The sequence below is a fragment of the Rhinolophus sinicus genome, chromosome 4, assembly GCF_057876585.1.
Source record: "Rhinolophus sinicus isolate RSI-liver-muscle chromosome 4, RSI-T2T, whole genome shotgun sequence".
In the NCBI taxonomy this organism is placed as follows: domain Eukaryota; kingdom Metazoa; phylum Chordata; class Mammalia; order Chiroptera; family Rhinolophidae; genus Rhinolophus; species Rhinolophus sinicus.
In genome coordinates this window covers 84934109-84957497 of record NC_142504.1, presented here as the reverse complement: position 1 = coordinate 84957497, position 23389 = coordinate 84934109, and the positions used below count along the sequence as shown (strand labels likewise).

Genomic DNA, 23389 nt, shown 5'->3' with positions numbered 1-23389 from the left:
AGAAAGCCAAAACGTGTATTTTAATCTTCATTTCTAAATCTTTTATCACAATTTTATATTGTATGTCATTGAATTAACTAAAGTGATAGACATTGACAAGAGAATGGGTTTTGAAAATGAAATAAAAAGACTTAGAAAATTGACATAGCATAGGTCTAAGAAATAAATCGCCTTTGTGCCTTCTGTATGATATAGGATATAAACTAGAGTATTAAAATATATATAGTGCAAGCTGTTGTGAGCTCTGTTTTCATATTTCGATGCCAACAATTGGAAAGAGATGCACTTTATTTTGTCTCTGTATGGTTCTGTAATTAGTCTGTTCTCTACTTACTGAGGAAGGGGGAAGAATAGGGAGGAGATAGTTGCGGAAATCTTAAGCTAGGCTCACTGGGTAGTTACATATGCTGGAACTCAAAAGTGTTCTTGAAAATCTCATTTAAATACTGAATGACAGACTTTGGGATTTGACTAGAGAATTTAAAAACTAAAAGCATATCAATATATTTTTCAAGTCTGCATTTGGCTGTGAATCATATACATGTGCATGTATAAAAGCCCCCACCAAATTTCATTAGTTTTTAGGCTTCCTGAATGCTAAACTACAAGAATATTTCCCCTTTTGAAGTAGTATAAATAATGTCTTTTCCTCTAGGAAATGGCAGCAGTGTCCGCTTTTCTTCACCCAGGAGCACCTAGGCCATACCCGGCACATTACATGGATACAGCAATCCAGACATACAGGGATATCTGCAAGTAGGTGACTAGAGTATTTATGTTCTATCCACTTAGAGCTGAATTTGGCATTTATGTTGTTATTGGAAATAAATGGTTGTTTGTTTTTCATGCTTTAAACTTAAATAAGCTCCCAAATCAAGTTAATATAGTCAGAGACAAGATGAGGTTATCTTTTAAAACTTGTGTTTTATCCTCCTTTCCTTTCCTATTTTGTTTGAATTTGTGGTTAGGAATTGGTACATGTAATGTTGAGGTTACATATTACATTGAGGGTGATTTATATCGTGGGAACATCTGATCCTAACCACTGTTAATTAGCCAGTAATTAGCTAATTTGAACTTTGCAAAACACAGTTAAATAATAGTCCAGGGAAGAAAATGAGAAGTTCTTTGTACGCATAGTGAGTTCTATTGGAACTCTGTAGGACTTAGAACTTACTGACTTAGAACTTATTACCTGTAATGAGACTATGAATGGTCCAGAAGTAGTCAGAGGAAGTTTCATGGGATGTTTGAGGACTAAACCTTGAGTGATTGGGGTTTGATAGCCATGAAGACATTTCAGAAATTGTGTTTGGCTGGAATAATGTTTTGGATGCACCATTACTAGAGAAAGGGAATAGAGCCCTGACTAGATTAGGGGGATTGTGTACATAAAAAATACTGGGTGATAAATTTCGAAAGGTGGTTTGAGAGAAATCAGTATGGGGAGCCTTAACTTGCATTTATTCTTGTTTTTAAGCTGTAGTTAAAAGTTATGTAGCAGTAAATAGGGAGTTCTGAATATTTGAGTAGAGCCTTGACATATAAAATTTACTTTTCAGAAAGATTAATCTGACTTTTCTATGAAGCATGAATGGGTTGAAAAATGGGTTACAATTTTGTCTTTTATCACATTGAAGTATTAAGTATTACTAGTCATAGCGATATGTTTACAACACTAATACTAATAATTAACATTTAGTGAGTGCTCAGCATTTGCCACTATGCCAAAGTAATGCTCATTTAATCATAAGCCTATGAAATGGTGGGTGCTATTATTATCCTATTTTACAGATGAGGAGACTGAAACTTATAATTTAAGTTGCCCAAGGACATGCAGCTAATAAATGGTGGAGCCAGTATCGAATCCTACCTACTACCATGTTTCCCCGTAAATAAGACCTAGCCGGACAATCAGCTCTGATGCATCTTTTGGAGCAAAAATTAATGTAAGACTGGATCTTATATTATATAAGACCCGGTCTTATGTTACAGTAAAATAAGACCAGGTCTTACATTTATTTTTGCTCCAAAAGACACATCAGAGCTGATTGTCCGGCTAGGTCTTACTTTCAGGGAAACACGGTATACCTTATGTAACATATTTGAGAATATATTTGGAGATTCTGGCAGGAGATACAGCCTCCTGTGAAAGAGGAACCATTGATGGGACCTAAAAAGGAGAAATTGAAGAGGAAAAGGAGCTAGGATAGTGAGGTACCAAGGAAGCTAGTAAAAGAGTTCAAGACGTTTGAGCATTCTTTCTTGAAAAGATTTTTCTTATCTTCAGGAAGCACAGCACTTTTCGAGAGATGCCTGTGGAATGATGCAAAAGTAAAGGGATAATACTAGTGACCCAAATAGCCATAAAAGCCTTGGCAATCCCGTTTAGTTCTCTTGTCCACAACAGATTCTATGCTTTTTCTAAATACATACTTACTGTCATGCATTTACCTGATAATCTTCATTCTAATTTACCATAATTGGTAAGACATCATCAATTTAATAGATATTTTGGGATAACTGGGAACACTTCATTAATCATACATAATCAATTTTAAGAAGCTCCCTGTCTCAGAAATATTAAAATGTAAATAAAATTTTTTTAATATAGGAAATGCAATATTTTGCAATGCCCTCTTCTTAGAAGGTCAGCCTCCTCTTTTTAACTGATGAGACACTGTTTATCCATAAAAGATTTTAAATTTCTTTTCCTTTATGAAGTCATCCCTTCCCTCCTTTCTCTCCCCCAAATCATAATAAAAATCATAACCTGTTTATTATGGTTTATATCAGTTTTTGCTTTTAGATAGAGACTGTGTCATAGAAGTACTTGAGTCTTTAGCATTTTCACTGCCTGACACAAATGATTTTTTTAAATGTTGCTTGAATTAACAAATTCATAAAATCCTGGACTTAGGCTTGTGACTTAATAACTGACTACATAGGGAAATAGAGGAGGAATCAAACATAAATAAGTAAAACAATAATTTTAAACAAAATATTTAAGGGAGTTTATAAAGTTTACTTAAGAAAACTAAGAACTGAATATATTTGAGCATATGTGAGTAGGAGTTAGTCTTTTCTGTTCATTAGAACATTTGTATATATTCATAAATACCCTCTAAGAAAAACTGTGATTTGTAGAAAGTTTATGGCAGATCTACAGTACTTTTTGTAATTTTTGAAAGTAAGTGTAATTTAAAAATATTGTTCAGAATTACCTTCAATTAGTATTTTTTATTGTAATTTTAAGGTTAAGTGGATTAGAAAGTGATCCTTTAAGTGATATAAGGATTAGAAAGTAAAAAGAGAGAGACTTTACTGATGTTTATCAACAAAAGGGTTGCATCTTGTAATTTCACAGTAAGAAATCGTTTTCATTTATTTTTATTATTTTCAAGAATGAATAATCTAATTCTAGATTATTGATGGTAGTTGTCCACAAAGAAACATCACTGCTAGTGTTCTCACAAAGAAGATTTTACTCAGAAATCAGTCAGACAGCACTGGCCCCATGCTGTCTCTAATTGAAACTTCTCAGTGGTACTACTAGAGAGAAAATGTCTAAATATTCCTAAAAGTAGCTAGTAAAATAAAACACACAGTTTGAAATGAGGAAGAGGAAAGAAATACAGGTGAAATGTTTATATTCTTTTCTGTTCAAAGCACATTTTATTTGTGAAATAGCTGCTGCATTTTATTTCAGAAATACCAATTAGGTTCTAGCTTTTTGTATACGGGAAAAATGACTTTGAATTGTATTCTTACTGCAAAATTATGTAATGATAAAAAGTTTTGATGATCTATGAGAATTCTTAGAAGTTTTACTTTTTTAAACCTTTTTGGGAAGTGGAAAACAAGGATATGGATTTCTTTTTACTCAAAAATTAGAATTGGAAACTTATTGAACAGATGGTCACTGTGATGTATTAAGATATTACTGTAGTCCTAATTATGTTTTTCTTGTCTTTTTTTTTTCTTTAGAAATATGGTATTGGCTGAAAGATGTGTATTGCTTAGTGCTGAAATCTTAAAAAGCCAAAGCAAATATTCAGAGGCTGCAGCTCTTCTAATACGGTTGACTAGTGAGGTACTGAAACTGTGTAATATTTAATTAGTATTGTTTCATAATTTTAAAAAAGTGTTTATTTGAGAGGGTGTGCAAAACATAAAATTAGAGGGGAATCTCTCTTTGGGAATTTATAACATCTCTAAGTTACTAGTTGAATTAGTTTTAAATGCAATATTTTATAAAACTGATTTTATTTTATTTACAGATTTTAAGTCTACATTATTATTAACCACAAACATGTATTGTACCTCTTCTATGAATTAGGTTCTGACCTATGCATAACAATATTTAAAGTCACATGCATGTGCATCATTCCTAATATAAAATTGATACTTAAAAAGTAATCTCAGGATTTTTAGATCTTATGTTACTAGTATGAATTTTTTAAAACTCATCTTAAGCATTTAAAAATCTATATTACAAATATTTCAAAAGGGAGAAAAAGTAATCCATTTATAGTTGCTATTGAAGGTTTATAACAGAAATATAACTAAATTTCATTGAGTACAGGCTTGTAAACAATGGTAGTAATTCCTTTGTAAGTATGGTTAAAGACACTTTTTTTTACTGTACACCTGAAACAAAATATTGAATGTCAGCTGTAATTGAAAAATTTAAAAAGGGGGAAGGGGAATAAGAAGTCCAAATTTCCAGGTATAAAACAAATAAGTTATGGGGATATAATGTACAGCATGGGGAATATAGTCAGTAATATTGTGAAAGCATAGTATGATGTCAGGTGGTTGCTGGACTTATCCTCACTTCTTTAGGTTTATAAATGTTGAGTAATGGTGTACACCTGAAACAAATATAAAATACTGTATGTTAGCTATATTTTAATAAATTCTTTTAAAAAGACACGTTTTTTAACATGAATGCTTAAGAAAATAACAAAATCAAACCCTTCCTTTGCACCTTAAATGTTAACAGACACTACGGTTTTAGTCCTTGGATGGCTATACTTTTTACTCTACACATTTTTGGGGTGATCTGTTCACAGTCATGATTTTCAATCTCAAATCTATCTCCAGTCCTTACTTCTTGAGATTTAGATTTGCATGGCCAACTGCCTTTTAGACTTAACTACTTGAGTGTTTCCAGTGCACCTGTAAGTTGACATATCAATAACTAAACTCATAACCTTTCTTACCTTATAGATTGTGATCTTACATTGTGTCATAATCAGCTAGCTCCTCATTTGCTTCAGGCAAAAAGTGCTGGAGATGCTCCTATATTCTCTTACTTGTCAGTAACATAATTGGGGGGGATGGTGGAGGGTGGTTAACTTTTTAAGCATGTTTTTATATCTTCAGATATTATACTTCTCTCTCTCTGTTTTTTTTTTTTTTTTTTTTTAAATCCCTTCTACTATTTTGGTTCATATCCTTAATGTCCTTCTCCTGGTCTGTGTGTGGTCCTTGGCCTCTTTCTTCACCTAATTTACGAGTTCTGATATCAGTCATGTCCTTCAGATAATTGTCTAATACCCCAGGTTGTCCTGAATGTCTCTGTCCTGCCCTCTCATATAGCGCTGTAAGACCTCACTTACCCTATTATATTGGAAATTACATTTAAGCTGTTAGCTTTTCCAGGGGAGGGAACTATGTTGCCTTCTGTATTTTTATCCCTAGTGCCTAACACTGGCCTTGGCACATGGTCTATGATTTATAAATGCTTTTTGAACTGAACCATTAATTCTAAAGAGATTTCTGTAAGGTATAACTGACTATGTTAAGAGATGATATAAAATGTTTAATAATTGATATTGCATGAAAACTGACCAATACAAACAGTTGCCAAACATAAACTATTTGATAGAGCTCAATATAGGCTTTTGAGTATGTTGATGTTCTGTATTATATCAAATAATCCTGTGTTTTTTAACCTAGCGATTATCAGTGAATGTAAAAGGAATTTGTGGCTTAGGAGCTTGAATAAAATTTCTTTAAATTCTTCTGTTTGCATTGTAACCTTGTTATTTTGTCATTGTTCTCTTTGCCTTTCCCAGCTCTTTGTTGTTGTTTTTTTTCCACCTTTCTTTTTCAAACCTGGATGATTCATTTTTGTCATGAAATTGTAGGAAAGTTATCTTTGTCATTTGCTGCTTTGGGGTGATGTGTGGAGGCCAGCGGTGTTTCGTTTCCCCAGAAATTGTGATTCTCAACGGCCTTTTCTGCTATACCTTTCAAATATTTTCTTTGAGATAACTTGAAAATAAAGACTGCTAGGCATATGTGTATAACATTGTTAAATTTAAACTAACAATTTGTACTTATATATATTTCATTAGCTACAAAGGCTTTATAATGTCATGAAGTTCACTTAACTTGAGGATAGGGAACTGAGAGTTACACACACTTGACAGTTATGAATTGTGTTTCCTAGATTTTTGCTAATACCATTATAGCAAAAGTTAGCTGTGAGGCCTGGGTGAAAAGAGCTGTACTTTGACTTTATTTTTTGGACTGCACGTTTATGGGCAAGTGGATCTTTATGTTATGCCCTGGGATTCTCAGCATGGCAGAGAAAACCAAGCTTAATGATAAGCCACATTCAGCACCACATAGGATCATGTGTCTGAATTTGGTGCTTAAGACATGATGCTTTTCCTCTACTTGTGTCTGTTTTGAACATTTATTCTGGTCTTATTAGCTCTTTTTGTCTGTTACTGCATTTAAATACAATAAATCAGTTCCTTAGTGGTAGTAATAGCAGCAGTTTTTATAAGTTTCTTCAGCTTGTGAGGAACTGTTCCTGTGGTAAATTGATGAGCTGATAGTATCTTTCCTGTTAATGTCACAATTACGCACATGCAAAGGAAAAAATCTTAGAGCCATCTTTCTTGAGATTTGATTCACCTAACTTTTGTGCAACTAGTGCCTGTATCAGCTGTGTTTTTATGAAAGTGTTTATTGAAGCTTCTAGCTTAGGTGATTTTTTCCCCCAGTAATTATCCTCATATTTTAAGCTTTTGTTAAAATTATCTCTTGGTTATTATCTCTTGGGCACAGTTCATAGGCTGGAGTTCTTGTTAAAGTGGTATCACAAGTTTTTTTCTTAGTTCTTTATAGAACATGTATATAATAGACTTGTCATAGATATGAACTACCACTAAAATAAAATTTTATTCTTCAATTCATTCAAAGCCTCTGCTTTCTAGATAAAACTATCACTGAAATTTTCATTTTTTTTCCATCAGCACTGATGGCTGTTGTTATTCTTTTAAGGGCCATTTTTTCAGTTTCAAAGCAATGTTTTTTTCTACTCTAGGTGTCACTATAAGAGACAGAGACTAACAAAGAGCAAAGCTGCAGTGAGATAGGAATGTAGGGTATTCAGACCTGCAGACTGATTCTCAGACAACAGCTTTACTGAATGCACAAGTCAAATTTTGCTTCAGTTAAATTAATACATGCTGTGGATTTCCAGGTCTCCTGAATTGGCCAGTGTCAAATTTGAGAATGCTGAGGTTTTACTGTGCTGGTTTTCAACCAAATTGTACTTTAGAATCATTTACACACCATCAAAGATACATAGGATATGTTCCTTATCTTAATCAGAATGTCCAGGATTGCTGCCTTTCTAAGTCTGGCAATATAATGAAGACAATTTAAAATATAAATGTAAACACACGCGCCTTAACGGAAAAACTGAAACTATTGAGAAGCCTAAATAAAATTCCAAAATTGAAGAAATAATTAGAGGGAATTACCTGTTCTGTATATTAAGATGTAGGGCTATAGAAATTAAAATTGTTTATAGTGATAACAGTAGAATAATGGATTAGAATGAGAATTTAAATACTACATATGATAGGTGTCATTAAATTTAGTGGGGAGTGTTAGGTTATTCACTGAATGATATTGTGATATCTAGTTGTTTGGGGTTGGATTCCTGTCTTATTCATTACATGATAATATAATTATAGCTTGATTAAGTTATGATGTGAAAAAAATGAAACCAGACAACTTGGAAGAAAATAGAGGATGGTATTTTTATAAATCTAGGAATGCTAACATCCTTTCTTAGTTTGATGCACTATCTTGAAGCCATAAAAAGCAAAGATAGCATGCTTAACTCCTAAAAAATAGACTCTTTCATGTCAAAACTGGGAAATACTATTTGCAAATGTATGACTAAGGCTTGATATTAAATGTACAAAGGGCTCTTACAAAGCAGATTAATCACAAAAACCCATTCACAAAAGGGTATAAACAAGCAATTCACAGAAAAAGTACAAAGACCTTTAAATGTGAAACGATTAACAGTCTTACTATTGAAATGTATGTTGAGAAACACAGTGTCATTTTTTCCTTTTTTTACTAAAGAGGTAAACATTTCAAAAATGATTTTTGGCTGAGTAGAGTGGAAAATATACGCTCTTATATTCTGTTGATGAGAATGTATATTGATACTATTTTTGTAGCAGTTTGGCTATATTGTAGAATTTGAAGTGCATGCATAGCTTTCATTATTAACTCAGCAGTTCTACTTGAAGCAATTTGTCTAATAAAAATATTTGTAATTGAATATTTTTAGAAAGATGTTTATCAAAGCATTTTTGTAGTTACAAAAATATGAAGCAATATTAAGTCAATTGGAGACTGTATTAATAAATTATGGTACAGACATAAAGGAATACAATGTAGCTTCAAAAGAAATGAGAGATGTAGATGTCTTGGAAACATGTCCATGATATTAAGTTTAAAAAGAAAGATAAAGAATTCTCTGTATAATACCAGTGCATAAAAAAGTATTTTTAAGGAATTATTTACCATATGTGATATGTGAGGGAAATGACACACCAATACCATGCTGATAATAATAGTTACCTCTGACAAATAGTTACCTCTGACAAATAGTTACCTCTGGGAGGGGGAAAAAAGATGTTCACTGTTTTTCTTCAAACATTTATTCTTTAAGAAAATAAAGAACCTCTTTTCATTTTTCCAAAAACATTTCCCTAAAAAATAAAGAAGTAAGCTCCCTAACTCTCCCTCAAGTTAATTCTGATGCAAATCCTTGGTTAGGAACTGTTTGTTAATTATATATTCCTGATTTTCCCACTAACTAGCTTTTAAATCTTATTTACTAGAAAAATTACCTGATTATTTAGTTTTTGTAATGAGGGGGTTAAAATAGATAATAGTATCTGCCACTTATGGATGCTTTCTAGAATGCTTCCTCAGATCTGTTTCAGCTCTAATATAATTTTATTATTGCTACAGAGAGTTATAATGATCTATGAACACTTGATGTAACTATAATTTGTTGAAATTATTGCATTTAAAGTCAATGTTTTCTGTTTTCAACTTTCCCTGGGGAAAATAATGGCAGCAGAACACATGGAAGGGCATGGTAAGTTCAGCTTGAGAATAGCTGAAAACCTAGAGAAAGTTTTGGTGACAGTGTTGTTGATAGTTCATCAGCAACCTTCAGTACTTTCTCAGTTATTTTTAAAGTAATGATAGCTCTTTCAGTTGTAAGGTTGTCTTATGGGTGAGGATGTAAATGCAGTATGTGGTTTTCGTAGACACTGTGGTAAGATTCAGTTGAAGTCGAAACTAATTCGAAGTGTACCATTTACTAATATACTTAGAGCAGGTGATAATCTTTTAAGGGGAAGCCACCTGAACTATTTAATGAAAAGCATTCATTTTGGCCCTCTTGAATGACAGCAAAAATTGAGAATTCCTTTTAAATACAGTAAAACTTTATAGAGGATAAAGTAGTAGATTAGATTATTCCATAATCTACACAATTCTGTTTTATCTTTCCTTTTTTTTTTTTTGATGGATGGATGGAAATATGCTATTGGATGTCACAGATCAATTTCCAGAAGAAATTAGATTGGTGTGAATCTATTTTTTTTCTGTGTTCTGTTTTCTGGTTTATCTTTAATCAGTATACTGTATTAAATTCCCAGTTTATATACTTTTTGGCCATTTGAAAAGGGATTGCATTTCTTCAGAGACTTCTTACATAATGCATAGCATAACTAGACATTTGGCTTTATGAAAAGCAAAAGAAAATATTTCATGGTAGAGCATTTTTTAAAGGATTTTCTTTAAAAAATTGTGCTTATTGAAAGAATCATCAAGATTGAATTACCCCTTGATCTCTGCCCTCTGATACTCTTAAGTTAAACATTGAATATGCTGTATGTTATTTTAAGAAAGTAAATGTTTTTTACCAAGTATCTTTTTACTTTTAATTCTGTGAAACTAACCTTCTCTTTTAAACATTCAATAGGATTCTGACCTTCGAAGTGCACTTCTTTTGGAACAGGCGGCACATTGCTTCATAAACATGAAGAGTCCCATGGTTAGAAAATATGCATTTCATATGATACTGGCAGGCCATCGGTTTAGTAAAGCAGGGCAGGTGAGTGTGTTTTCTTTAAAATGAAAATAACTCGTTTTTTATCTTAATCTTTATTTGTTATAATTTGTTGTTTATAAATGTATGCTATTTGTCAGTTTTTAATGATTTAATATTAATCCTAAAAATGGGTAGAAATTTTGTTTTGAGGTATATTGGTAAGGGCATGAGATTTGGATTTAGAAAAATCTGGGTTTAAATTTTGATCTTCTGTTCACAACTTGACTTTGGTCAGGTTACTTCTGAGCCTCAGTTTTTTAAATAAAATTTAGAATTTGTCCCAATTTTTGTAAGGCTAAACCAAATCATACATGTGAAGGTCCAAATACACTGAATGCATTCAAGCAATTTTAACTATTTTTAACAGAGGTTGAGCTCTCCCAACTTGAGCTCTAGTCTTCTGTTGTCTCTCACAGAGCCTTATAATAGTATTTACTAAATATTAAATGAATAGAAATCTTCTGTCTCTTGTCCCTGGAAGCAATTGGGTTGAAAAGATGTTATTAATTTAAAGAGATTTCTGCATCCCCAATTATCCCTTTTAGGATTAATTGGAGGGAGCTTTGCTGGAGACAGACAGTGATAGCAGCAGTGAGATAGTGGTTTACTATAAGTATAGATAGAAGTGTGGATTCAGTAATCATCACTATATTTCAGGGACTGTACTTGGAGCTGAGCATAAAGCCCATAAAACCAACATGGTCTTGTCTCTTAAGGAGTTTTTTATCTAGTAGGGGAGTGTGAGTATTTTTTAAATGTAGTTAATGGGAATTTTTATGAACATACTTAACATTTTTCAAAGTCTGTGTTAACCAAAGCATGGCAGTGTTTTTAACTGTATGTTACTTTAAAAGTACAAAGAAATAAAGGGGTTCATAAATTACTCTCAGCACAATACCCTCTAGGTCCATCTATGTTGTTGCAAATGGTGACTTACTGGTGTTTCAGACAAATAAGTCAGACAAAGACAAATACCATATGATTGCACTTATATGTGAATCTAAAAAACAAACTAAATGAACAAATAAAACAGAAACAGACTCATAGATAGAGAAAAGCTGATGGTTTCTAGATTTGGGGGGCAATTGGGGAGATGGCTGGAAAAGGTGTGAAGGGATTAAGAAGTACAAATTGGCAGTTACAAAATAGTCACAGGGATATAAAATACAGCATAAAGAATATAGTCAATAATATTGTAATCTATGTATGGTGTCATGTGGGTACTAGACTTACCAGGAGGGTCACTTCATAAATTATATAAATGTCTAACCACTATGCTGTGCACCTAAAACTAATATAATATTGAATGTCAACTTTAATGGAAAAATTTTTAAAACGTTGCTCTCGGTTTCTTATAAAAATGCCATGATTTTTAAAAACCAACATTTGAAAATTGGATTCCTTCCTATATTTTTGGAAACTGGCAAGTTAGAAAATATGTGACTCACTATATATTAAATACAACACTGTAAAAATATTTATAAAATTAAATGTATTTTTATAATGATTAATATACTCCATGAATTAGAACTTTTCAGGCTCTAAAGTGGAAAAGAAAATGAAAAACTGTAACTATTATTTTTAACAGCCCTTCTTCCATAGTAAGTGCACATGCATTTGAACATGTTATCCTATTGTTTATCTTTGCATAAAGTGTCCTATTCAGAAATTAACAAAATGTATTAAGCATGTGGTTTCCCTTACTTAGAAGGAAAATCATGTACCCCATTAGGAATGGTCCATTGTCTTATATTTTAAAAAAGTCATCCTTTTTCCACATCTTTTGTGAGTGATTTCATTTGTGAAACTAATGATGTTATTGGAACTGGAAACAGTTACTTTTGTATATAGTGCCTTCTGAAATTATAGGGCGTATTGCTTCTATGCATAGCAAGTTAAAAATTCTTCAGTTGTGGTAGGTTGAGATACATTTGCTAGCTGGCCTAATAATCATCTCTAATTGTAGTTGTTATCTTAGAAAGTTAATTATTCCAAGGAAGTTGGTTTTGCTATTTTGTGACCACTCCCTATGCAATCCAAACCCAGGAATTCTTGTTCTCATACATTATATAGAAACCTGAGAGTATGATTAGGAATACAGATCTGTTGTAAAAACAAACATATGTTGTAAAAGCAAACTGAAGTTGGTCAAAAACAGTATCTTCCTTGGAAGATAGGGCACATAGCACACACACAATTGTGACTGAGGCCAGCTTGTTTCTGAGAAGCACCAACATTTCCATTTAAAACAGGTGTGTGTATTGGCAGGCATGAGTGAGGATGACAGAAGAGATTATAGTAATTCCATTTCTCTCAGTCCCCTCTGATTGAGAGTTCATGCTGAATTACTTATCTTTTCCCTAGAAAGTTTTTATAGTTTACATTTTTTCCATTAAGAATATCAACAGTACGAGGCATTTAAAAAGTAGAACTGGCATTAGAAAAGATTAAAATCAATAAAAAAAGTATTTAAGAAAATGATGGGGAGGGTGTATGTGTTTGTGTTCAGTATACCCTAGACAATCTTTCTTATTTTAAAAGGCAGATTCTTAATCCTCGTTACCATTGAAATCTTTTTAGATGCTTTTGCACTAAATCATGAAAAATGCACTTGAACTTGACACTTAAACATATTCAATTATTTCTCTGTATCTCTCAGTTTTTAAGAATCAGTATCTGTGTTTCTTTACTAAATGCAAAATGGAGATTAGGGTTGGTTTTCTTAAAAACACACTTAAAAATTATTTTAACAGTCTCAAACTTAAAAGAAAAATTACAAATACAGTTATAAGCTATTGTTTACCTGACCCACTGAGAGTTAAGTTTGTCTACCTGGTGCTCCATTACCCCCAAATACCTTAGGGCATATGTCCTATCTTCCAGAAAGAAGAACTTTTATCCTGTATAACCATAATACAACAATCAAAATCAAGACCTTCGTACACTTCATGAATTAGTACTTCTCAGGATCTAAAGTAGAAAAAAAAATTAAAAACTGTAACTATTGTTTTTAGTAACCCTTCTTCCATAGTATGTGCACATGCATTTGAACATGTTACCCTGTTGTTTATCTTTCCATAAAGTGTCCTGTCAGTACTACTATGTAATCCTCAGACACCATTTAGGTTTTGATAGTTGTCCCAGTAATGTCCTGTATAGCAGAAGGATCCTGTTCAGAAGGATCCTTTGACTTTTATGACCTTGACACTTCTGAAGATTACAGGTGAATTATTTTGTAGAGTGTCACTAACTTTAGGATTCTCTGATGTTTCCTCATGATGGGATTCAAATTTGGTATCTGTAGGGATATCACAAAAGAGAGACTATATTCTTCTTATGGCATGCTATCAAGTGGCAGATGATTTTGAGTTGCTTTCATTATCTATCAAGAAGACGTTTCTTAAAAATCAAACAATTCTGGCTGTGCATGGTACAAAGTTTGTAATCTACCCTGGGCAGGAGAATGGGTACAAAAATACACTCTGAAGCAAAAGTTTTAGTGGAGAGAGACCTCTTCCTTGGTACCAAATCCCATTTTTAGAATGAAAGTTGAGTTCAGGGGGTGGCAGTGATATGTGATTAACACCAAATATCTGCTCATGGGTGTGTCAGGATGCAGTAGTGGGCAAAAGAAAAGAATACCAAACTATCACTACCAAACAAAACAGTAGTTTAAAAATGTATATACACATATAAATATATACACACACATACACCATATACTCACACATGCAGTTTTAGCACACACGGTATTTCCATTCAGTCCAGTGCAGTGGTATAAAGAGATGACTGTAACAAAATTGAGACTTCATAAGATAATTCTCGTTTACAAGCTAACAACCAAACCTCTAACTAATCCACAGCTCCATGTGCTACTGCTTTGGAAATTCCGAAGGTTTTCCATGAAGTAATCGTTATTCCTGACTTCTTAGACTTGTGCCCTTGGACAAAACAGCTGCTTGCCTGCTTGAGGACCTCTTAGTTTTTAGTAATAATTGCAAAGAGGTTTTCCTAAGTCTTAATTTCATTTTCCTCATCATTCCAGTCTCAGAAGAACCAGTTACCAGTTATTTGATTGTATGTGTGTGTGTGTATTTTTCGTCTAAGAGAAATTTGAATTGTAATACTTTTATTTTCTTACAGAAAAAGCATGCTTTACGCTGCTATTCTCAAGCCATGCAAGTTTACAAAGGAAAAGGCTGGTCTCTTGCAGAGGATCACATTAACTTCACTATTGGGCGCCAGTCATACACTCTCAGGCAGTTGGACAACGCGGTGTCTGCTTTCAGGCACATTTTAATCAATGAAAGTAAACAGTCTGCAGCTCAACAAGGGGCCTTCCTCAGAGAATATCTTTATGTTTACAAGGTGAATACTTATTTCCAGGAGTAGATATTAAAATTATATAAGTCATTTTTAGCAAAAAGCATATTCAGTACTATCTAGTAGGAGTCTAATAAAATGGTTTTATTAGAATGTATATATATTCTCATGCCAAAATAATGTTTGGAAGTATAACATCCAAAGAGAGCTAACTAGCTGAGTAACCTTAGGAAGGTTCTCTTGTGCTAGAATAAATGATATCTAAAGTTCTTCCCAGTTGTATATTTTATGACTGATGTATTAAGTAAAACTAGTAATTCTTTATCTTAATGTTTTTGCTTAGCATGTTTTTAATACCTTGTGTATTAAAAAATGTGAAGAAAATGCAGTTTTCTCAGAAATTCTTTTTTTTTTCTTTTGTATTTCTCCTAGAATGTAAGACAGCTATCACCAGATGGTCCTTTACCGCAACTTCCTTTACCATACATTAATAGTTCAGCCACGCGGGTTTTCTTTGGCCACGACAGACGACCTGCAGATGGTTAGTAAGGTTTTTGGGGGGTTTTGTTAACTAGTGACTATTTTTTTTAGTTTTTTTTCCTCCATTTAAAAAATCATGTATAATTGTTAAAGAATATTTGAAAATAAATAATTCTATACCATATCACCTATCCTACTGACGTCTGAAGATAACCACTACTTCAGTGTTTTTCCTTCCAGCTTGAAGCCAAAAATAAAGCAACAAAGTAGCTGAATTGTAATGGCTTTTCTCATTTAATATAAAGAATGCTCGTGTTTTTATATAATCTTTTTTTCTTTTTTTAAAGATTTTATTGGGGAAGGGGAACAGGACTTTATTGGGGAACAGTGTGTACTTCCAGGCCTTTTTTCCAAGTCAAGTTGTTGTCCTTTCCATCTTAGTTGTGGAGGGTGCCGTTCAGCTTCAAGTTGCTGTCCTTTCAGTCTTAGTTGTGGAGGGCGCAGCTCAGCTCCAGGTCCAGTTGCCCTTGCTAGTTGCAGGGGGCACAGCCCACTATCCCTTGTGGGAGTCGAAACCCGCAACCTTGTGGTTGAGAGCCCGCGCTCCAACCAACTGAGCCATCCGGGAGGCAGCTCAACTCAAGGTGCCGTGTTCAATCTTAGTTGCAGGGGGCGTAGCCCACCATCCCTTGCGGGACTGGAGGAATTGAACTGGCAACCTTGCGGTTGAGAGCCCACTGGCCCATGTGGGAATCGAACCGGCAGCCTTTGGAGTTAGGAGCATGGAGCTCTAATCGCCTGAGCCACCGGGCCGGCCCCTGTTTTTATATAATCTTGATAAACATTTTTAATGACTAAGATATTTCTTTCATTGCATATGAAGTCCTTTATTTTAACATTTTAGGTCACTGCTTCCATCTTTTTGCTTATATAAAATCATGTTGTAATAGACATTTTTGTGGATAAATTTGTTTTCTTAACTTTTTGTTACGGAAGTTTTCAGATGTACACAGAAGTATAGAACAGTTGCCAATATTCTGCTGTTCTAGTTGTAAGGCTTTTTTAAATATAGGATTTTTCCTTAAGGATTGAGCCTTAGAATAGTAGTACCTGGCCAAAAATATAAATATATTAAGGCTCTTGCTACGTTTTATAGTAAACTTTGTAATTCTAAGCCTTCTTATATTTGAGCTTAGTATGTTTCTTCTCAAGACTAATTTATTTGTTTTTAATGGCAAAATATGAAATCATAGGGTATGAATTGACAAATTTTGGCATATTCATATAATGGATTCATGCTGTAGGACATGAGTGAACTAATTCTAACATGTTTCAGCATGGATAATACCCATCACATAATGTTGAGTGAAAAAAGTTACAGAATGAGAGATCAAATATAATTTTATTTATATATTTCAAACATACAAAGCAGTTCTATGCATTGTTTATATATACACTCATATGTGGTAAAATAAAAGTAAAAATAAAAAATGGATGAGAATGCTATACTTCAACTTTGGAGTAGCTCTGGGGAGTAGTAGTGCCAGTGGAGATGAAGGATTGGGGAGGGTTCCACGGAGGAGGACATCAGCTTTTATCTGTAACATTTATTTTATAAAAAATATTTGGAATTATATAACAAAGGTTGACTTATTAAATTTTGATACACAAACATTTTTTATATTGTTCTCCATGCTTTGTTCATGTGTTTGAAGTATTTCATATCAAATTATTTGTGGAAGACTAGGGAAAATACAATCTTTCAGAGTCAGAAGGAAAAGAGCATCAGTATTATAAGCAAAGTTCCAGTTAGGCTAGGGTTAATAAGAGGATATTTTTCTCTCAGACTAGTTTTTATTTGAAATATGTTTCAGTTGAGGGCAGGTATTAATGAACATGTGTATTTAGTTTTGACACTTTTTTTTAGGTGAAAAGCAAGCAGCTACTCATATAAGTCTTGATCAAGAATATGACTATGAATCTTCTCAGCAGTGGCGAGAACTAGAGGAACAAGTTGTGGCCTTGGTTAACAAAGGAGTGATTCCATCCGGTTTCCATCCCACACAATACTGCTTGAACAGTTACTCAGATAACTCGAGATTTCCACTTGCAGTTGTTGAAGGTGCTAATAGTTGAATATTTATATCTGTTTTTTTTGTGTGTGTTTTCTTTCAGCAGATTCAAGATAATTTTCTGTATGCCAGAAAAATCACTGGAAGCTGGGGATGCAAAAATAAATTAAGAACTCATAATTTAGTGAGCTGCATTTATAAAACCATGCAGTGGGAGCTCTAACATAGGGAGATGCAATGTGCTGTTGGAATACAGAAGAGAGAGAGAATGCCATTATTTATTACAGAAAATTGGGGAAATCTTCTAGAAGAGGTAGTTTTGAAACTGAATTTTCAGTGAAGACATTTACAAGTTGGTAAAGGACGGTCTAAGCAGAAATTCAGAGCCAAGAAAGCAAGATGTGTTCAGAGAATTGAAACATAGAGTGAAGTGTAGGGTTTATTGAAGTTACTTATTTAGGCATTTCTTTTATAGAACCGATAACAGTGGAAATGGCTTTTAGAAACCCTTTGAAGGTTCCACTTTTGTTGACTGATTTGTCATTGCTCTGGAAGTTTCAACCTAAAGATTTCAGTGGAGAGGATAATGAAGAAATTAAAGAACTAGTAAGTTATTAAAAGGTATTTGTAATAAGCATGTTTCAGTAATAGCTTAACAGATGCTATAACATTTCAACTTCTCTGTTCGGCGAGCTATACTTATTTTTTATGCGTATTTCCCTTAGTTATAAAAAGTATGTTATATGCTTGTTGTTGAAAATTGGAAATGCAAAAGAACATAAGGAATAAAAATAAAACTGTCTTCTCAGTATTTAGATAACCACTTTAACACTTTGCTGTCTTTTCAATTATTTCCATTTGTTTTTTTCCCTCATGGGATTTTCTCATATTATGTATTTTGTTTTTTTATCCTTTGTTGATTTATATGCATATTTTGATTTTGAAAATGTCTTAGTATTTCATTTTTGCATAACATTCCATCATATAGATGATCTGTAAGTTACTCTGTCTCTCCGTTGGTAGTTATTTTGGAAGGATCCATTTGTTTACTATCATAATTATTCAGTGGAGCAAATTTGGGTGCATAGTTTTTTATCCTGATTATTTCTGCAGGAAAGATTGCTAGGCATGAAGTTAGAACATTTTGGGGAATAAGTATTTTTTCCCCCCTTTCTTCCGCTTCCCCCTCCCCATTCCGGTTCAAGCCGTTGTTTCTCAGTCTAGTTGTGTAGATCACAGCTCCCTGGCCCATGCTGGTATTATGAACCTTGGTGGGGGGGTGGGCCTCCCACTCCGCTGAGGCAGTCTCTCCAGTTGTAGGTTGGCCGCTCACAACCTACTCACCAGCTGCCAGCTGCTCACGGCTCACAATGGTCACCGGCCGCTCATGGGTAGCACCTGGTAGCCCGTGGCAGCACACAGCAGCACACGGTAGCTCACTCCAACCTCCGGCTAACCTCTGGTTGCTCACGGCAGCCCAGCTCCAGGGAGAGCTGTTGTTCACAATCTTAGCTGTAGAGGCGCAACTCACTGGCCCATGTGGGAATCAAACCGGTGACCTTGGCTTGAGGAGCATGGCGCTCCAACCACCTGAGCCACTGCCTGGGAATAAATATTTTAAAACACTATTGGTTTCTTAGAAAGTCATACCAATGAGCTTCTCACCAGCAACATACCCTGTTTCCCCAAAAATAAGACCTAGCCGGCCAATCAGCTCTGATGTGTCTTTTGGAGCAAAAATTAATATAAGACCCGGTAATATATATATATATATGTGTGTGTGTGTATATATATATATATGTGTGTGTGTATATATATGTGTGTGTGTATGTATATATGTATATAATATAAATAATATAATATTTATTGTATCATATCGTATCATATCACATCATATATCATATACCTGGTCTTATAGTAAAATAAGACTGGGTCTTATATTAATTTTTGCTCCAAAAGACGGATCAGAGCTGATTGTCCGGCTATGTCTTATTTTCGGGGAAACACGGTATATGGGATTGGGTATCTCATCTTTGCAACATTAAGCATTTTTGTTTATTAAAAAAAAAAATCTTGATTTGATAGGTTTAAAAAAATGCCATGTTAGTATTTTCTTTCATTTCATTGATTTCTAGGGAGTTGACATTCTTGTGTTTGTATTTCTGTTTTTGTGAATTATCTGTTCATACCTTTCATGTATACTTATTTTTTTATTTTCCTATCCATGTTTATAATAGCTCGTCATATATTTAAGATGTTATTTTTGAAGCAGGAATGACTTGAACAAAGAATTTTTGTTACCTGGTTGATTGTAACAGAAATAACTTGGATAAATACATTTTTTTATCTAGTTGCTTATTAGTTTATTCACCAATATGTATTATATAAATTTTACTTATTCTACCTTGCTGTGCTCTTTAATAACGTGAAATTATTTTGGAACTGGGAAATAATATCTGAACGTTTTGGTGCTGATTTATTATGAAGGGAGAACTTGAGAGATGTCTGTTATACTAACTTTAAACTACTTAAATTTTTGAAGTATTTCTTTTGAAGTATTTTGATTTTTTTTAAAGATTGCCTTATTTAAAGTCTTGCTGGTTAAATTAATTGAAGATATTTTGTGATTATACTCATTGTGACTAGTTTGAAAAATTGAAATTTCCTAGGCTGTATTCTGACTTGAATTTTAGCAAATTCAGTCATTTTTTAATGTATGGATACCTGGAATACAGATTAGAAGAGTATGAACTCCTTGCTCTTGGAAAAGTTTTTTTTTTAAATATCTATTCGCTTTTTAAGTATACTAGTCCGTTCAATAATTGGATTTTAAAGGAGGTTTGTTCAAGTTAAGTGAAACATTTTATTGTGAAAGGTTACACTTTTCGTATAAATTTCTAACTCTTTGGATTTCTTTATGAGCTTTGATTTGTGATAGACTAAGATGCTGAACTGAAATTTAGGGTAATCTTTCTTATGTCAAGTAACTAATCTCATGGTAAATAGTGTTTATATACTCTTAACAGATGTCTTTGCTGCTCTTCTCACTGCCCTTATTGTCCACCAGTTTTGTATGCATCCTACTTGGCTGCCATTACTTTTTCTATGTATAATTAACCAATTTGGAAAAAGAGGCAATTCGGAGTAAAATATGGAGAAATTTGCTCTTGTAAGATGAAATTAAATGGCCATTTTGGCCATTGTTGATAATGAGCAGCTTAACTTTATCTTGAGATTTTAATCTCTTGGTGACTGCAACTTTGAGTGGATCTCTTATCTTCCTCAGTTGAGTTGGACTGCATGAAATTAAAAAAAAAAAATCAAGTGCCTCCTACTGCGTGGCTTTACTGCAATTATGAAAATAAAACAATTTGTATATTGCTTAGCACATAGTAAGAACCTAGTAAATGCTAACTATAATTATTGTTGTTTTTCTTAAGTATTGATATATAAGAATGTAATAATATGATACTTTATTCATTAGAGTGTATATTTTACAAAATATTTTATTTTTTAGGTAACAAGTGAACCTGAAATGATTGGAACTGAAGTTATTTCAGAATTCTTAATTAATAGTGAAGAATCGAAAGTGGTAATTGTTTGATTATTTTTCTGTCGTAAGCCTTTCTAAAAGTAAGATGAAAGCACTTTAAAGTAAAATTTGGGAGCTTAGGATATTGGAATTGCACGGGAGGAAATTGGTTGGAAAAGTAGGTTTGCAGTCGTCTTTGGTTTGTTGATTTCCTAAGAAACCTGGTGAAAAGTTTTTGCTTTTCTCTTGGGGTCAGCATGACCATGGTTGAGCAGAATATTTTGATTTTTATTATTAATAAAAGTATTGATGATGATCCGGGTCTCTAATTGTTGAATTTAGAGATTTTCTTTTGAAGAAAATGCTTTCCAAAAAGAGCATTTGATAATTTAAAAGTTTAGGTCAATGACTTTGTATTTCTGCACCATTACAGAATATAGGTATTGCACAATTTAAGATATTATTAAAAATTTAAGATAATAAGAGTGGCTTAAATATTTCCACAGGCAAGACTAAAGCTCTTTCCCCATCACATAGGGGAGCTGCATATTCTGGGAATTGTTTATAATCTTGGCACTATTCAGGGCTCCATGACAATAGATGGCATTGGTGCTCTTCCTGGATGTCACACAGGTAAAGCTACAGCATTGCTAAACAATTAGAAAACTAATACTTAATATATTCTCTTAGACTGAAATGAATGAAAATGAGGTATTTTCAAAATGGGTTTATGTACCTTAAAAAAGGCATCTAGTCAACTGAAAGATGAATAATTTGGATTATTTTAAACTCTGACATTGCTTCAAAAAGTAAACAGCTTTAGTGTCTTCTAATGTATTTTCTTTCGGAAATTCTTAAGTTCTACCCTATGTATTTTTCTTTTCTGTTATTGATCCAAGTTTAGTAAAGTCTAACCAAATATATTCTAACCGTTGATTGAGATGTCTGCTGTCAATACAAAAACCATCTTAGCATATTCTATTTTTTGAGCATTCTCTTTTTTATAAAACAGACGAAATTAAAGACCAGTGTTTTCACATTATTAGATATTAAGCACCTTAAATTCTGTCATTTATTCTGTAAAAAGAGTAGGATTTTAGCGTTAAGTTGGTATTTTTGGTACCCCAGATGATATGTTTTACACGTTAGAATACTAAAACTACAAGGTACATGTTTAGCGTAGTTCACTTTTTTGTTTGTTTGTTTTAATTCAGGGAACCCTTCTAGATCTCACATTATCTTGTAATTGTTATATGTAGATATTTGAGTTTAAGTTGACAAGATGCCAGGGAGTTTACTATAAAATCCCTCACTTCTACCCCTTCATTTGAGTAGACAAATCTTACTTTTATAAAATAAAAATTGATAGTCATTGACAGACCATTTATAAAAGCTGATTATTAATTTTGGGGACTCTTGGAAAATTTGTTGGTCCTTTTAACCTTCAGCTGAATATTTTTACTTGTCTGCATATTAAGGATGATTCAGTACAAATATTTTTAAAATAAACAAGTGGAATGAATCCATAAGAATTCAAACATTAAAAACAAAAAATTTTCACTAAAATTGAGTATAGTATTCTGCATTTTAGTACTATATTTGTAATTCTTGGTTGACAAGCACCCGACAAGGTTCATTAATAAATAATCTTGCTAATTTATTGCATGTTTTAAATAAGTTATCTGGGTGTTAAGAACTTTTTGACTCTCCTTTCTCAATTGTACATACCTAGGATCTTAATTTAGTACAACAAAGTTATTGTCAATAAAATATAGCTAATTGCTTCACTTAAGGTACCAAATATATTCATTAATATAATAATTTATATGTTATTTTAGGACATTAGTGGGAGGACGCCCTGAATTAACTATTAAATTGCATCTTGTAAGCAGAATTTTCATGATTTCGTGCAGTTCATTACTATGTAAAATGCTAATAGAGATCTGGATCAAAGGACGCATGGGAAGTGGTACATTATATGTCTGGTCTGGGAATATCACAGTGACATCAGCACATTAAAGGCTCTGATTAGGAAAGATAGTTGTATATCTTAGCATTTTTCACACCTACACACACTGCGGGCAAGCTTTTGGGGGAAATCTCACATGAATATTAAATAAGTTTAATTTTGAGACAGCTGCCTGTGCTATATTAAATTTTCTTTGTGTAATCTGTTATGAAGATTTATAATCCAGAAATAATTCAAATTAGTATATATATTGAATATGAGTAATAGTGAAAAGTTGACTTGTTCAGTATTTTGGAGTATTTTTCTTTTGAAAATAGATCTTTTTTTTCATAGCCTGAATCAAATTGTTGGTTCCAACACAACTGGTCTCTCAGATCTTTTTGATTAACAGCCATTATGGTTAAATAATAGGTTTCAGAAAACTTACTATTTAGTGATATGTAGTCTTTTTGCAAAGTAAGTTAATCCTAATAAAGTGAGAAATTAAACAGCATAAAATAAGTGTAGTTAAACATGAAAATAAAATACGCTTAATTATTCGATTAACCATGCTAGTC

General features: G+C 33.0%; 1 protein-coding gene across 8 annotated transcripts in view; it reads left to right on the top strand.

The window, feature by feature from the left end:
- The window catches only part of TRAPPC8 (trafficking protein particle complex subunit 8), a 78921-nt gene that overhangs the window by 28401 nt on the left and 27131 nt on the right, over positions 1–23389 (top strand). For 4 of the 8 annotated variants that reach the window (XM_074340195.2, XM_019714077.3, XM_019714075.3 and 1 more), the window contains 10 exons: positions 656–756; positions 3988–4093; positions 9413–9433; positions 10328–10459; positions 14600–14824; positions 15212–15320; positions 17187–17381; positions 17807–17937; positions 20849–20923; positions 21370–21496. In XM_074340195.2, the coding sequence (XP_074196296.1) occupies positions 656–756; positions 3988–4093; positions 9413–9433; positions 10328–10459; positions 14600–14824; positions 15212–15320; positions 17187–17381; positions 17807–17937; positions 20849–20923; positions 21370–21496 (1222 nt within the window). The remainder of the gene's footprint in view (positions 1–655; positions 757–3987; positions 4094–9412; positions 9434–10327; positions 10460–14599; positions 14825–15211; positions 15321–17186; positions 17382–17806; positions 17938–20848; positions 20924–21369; positions 21497–23389) is intronic. The other 4 variants (XM_019714079.3, XM_019714076.3, XM_019714078.3 and 1 more) reach the window with 2 other exon arrangements.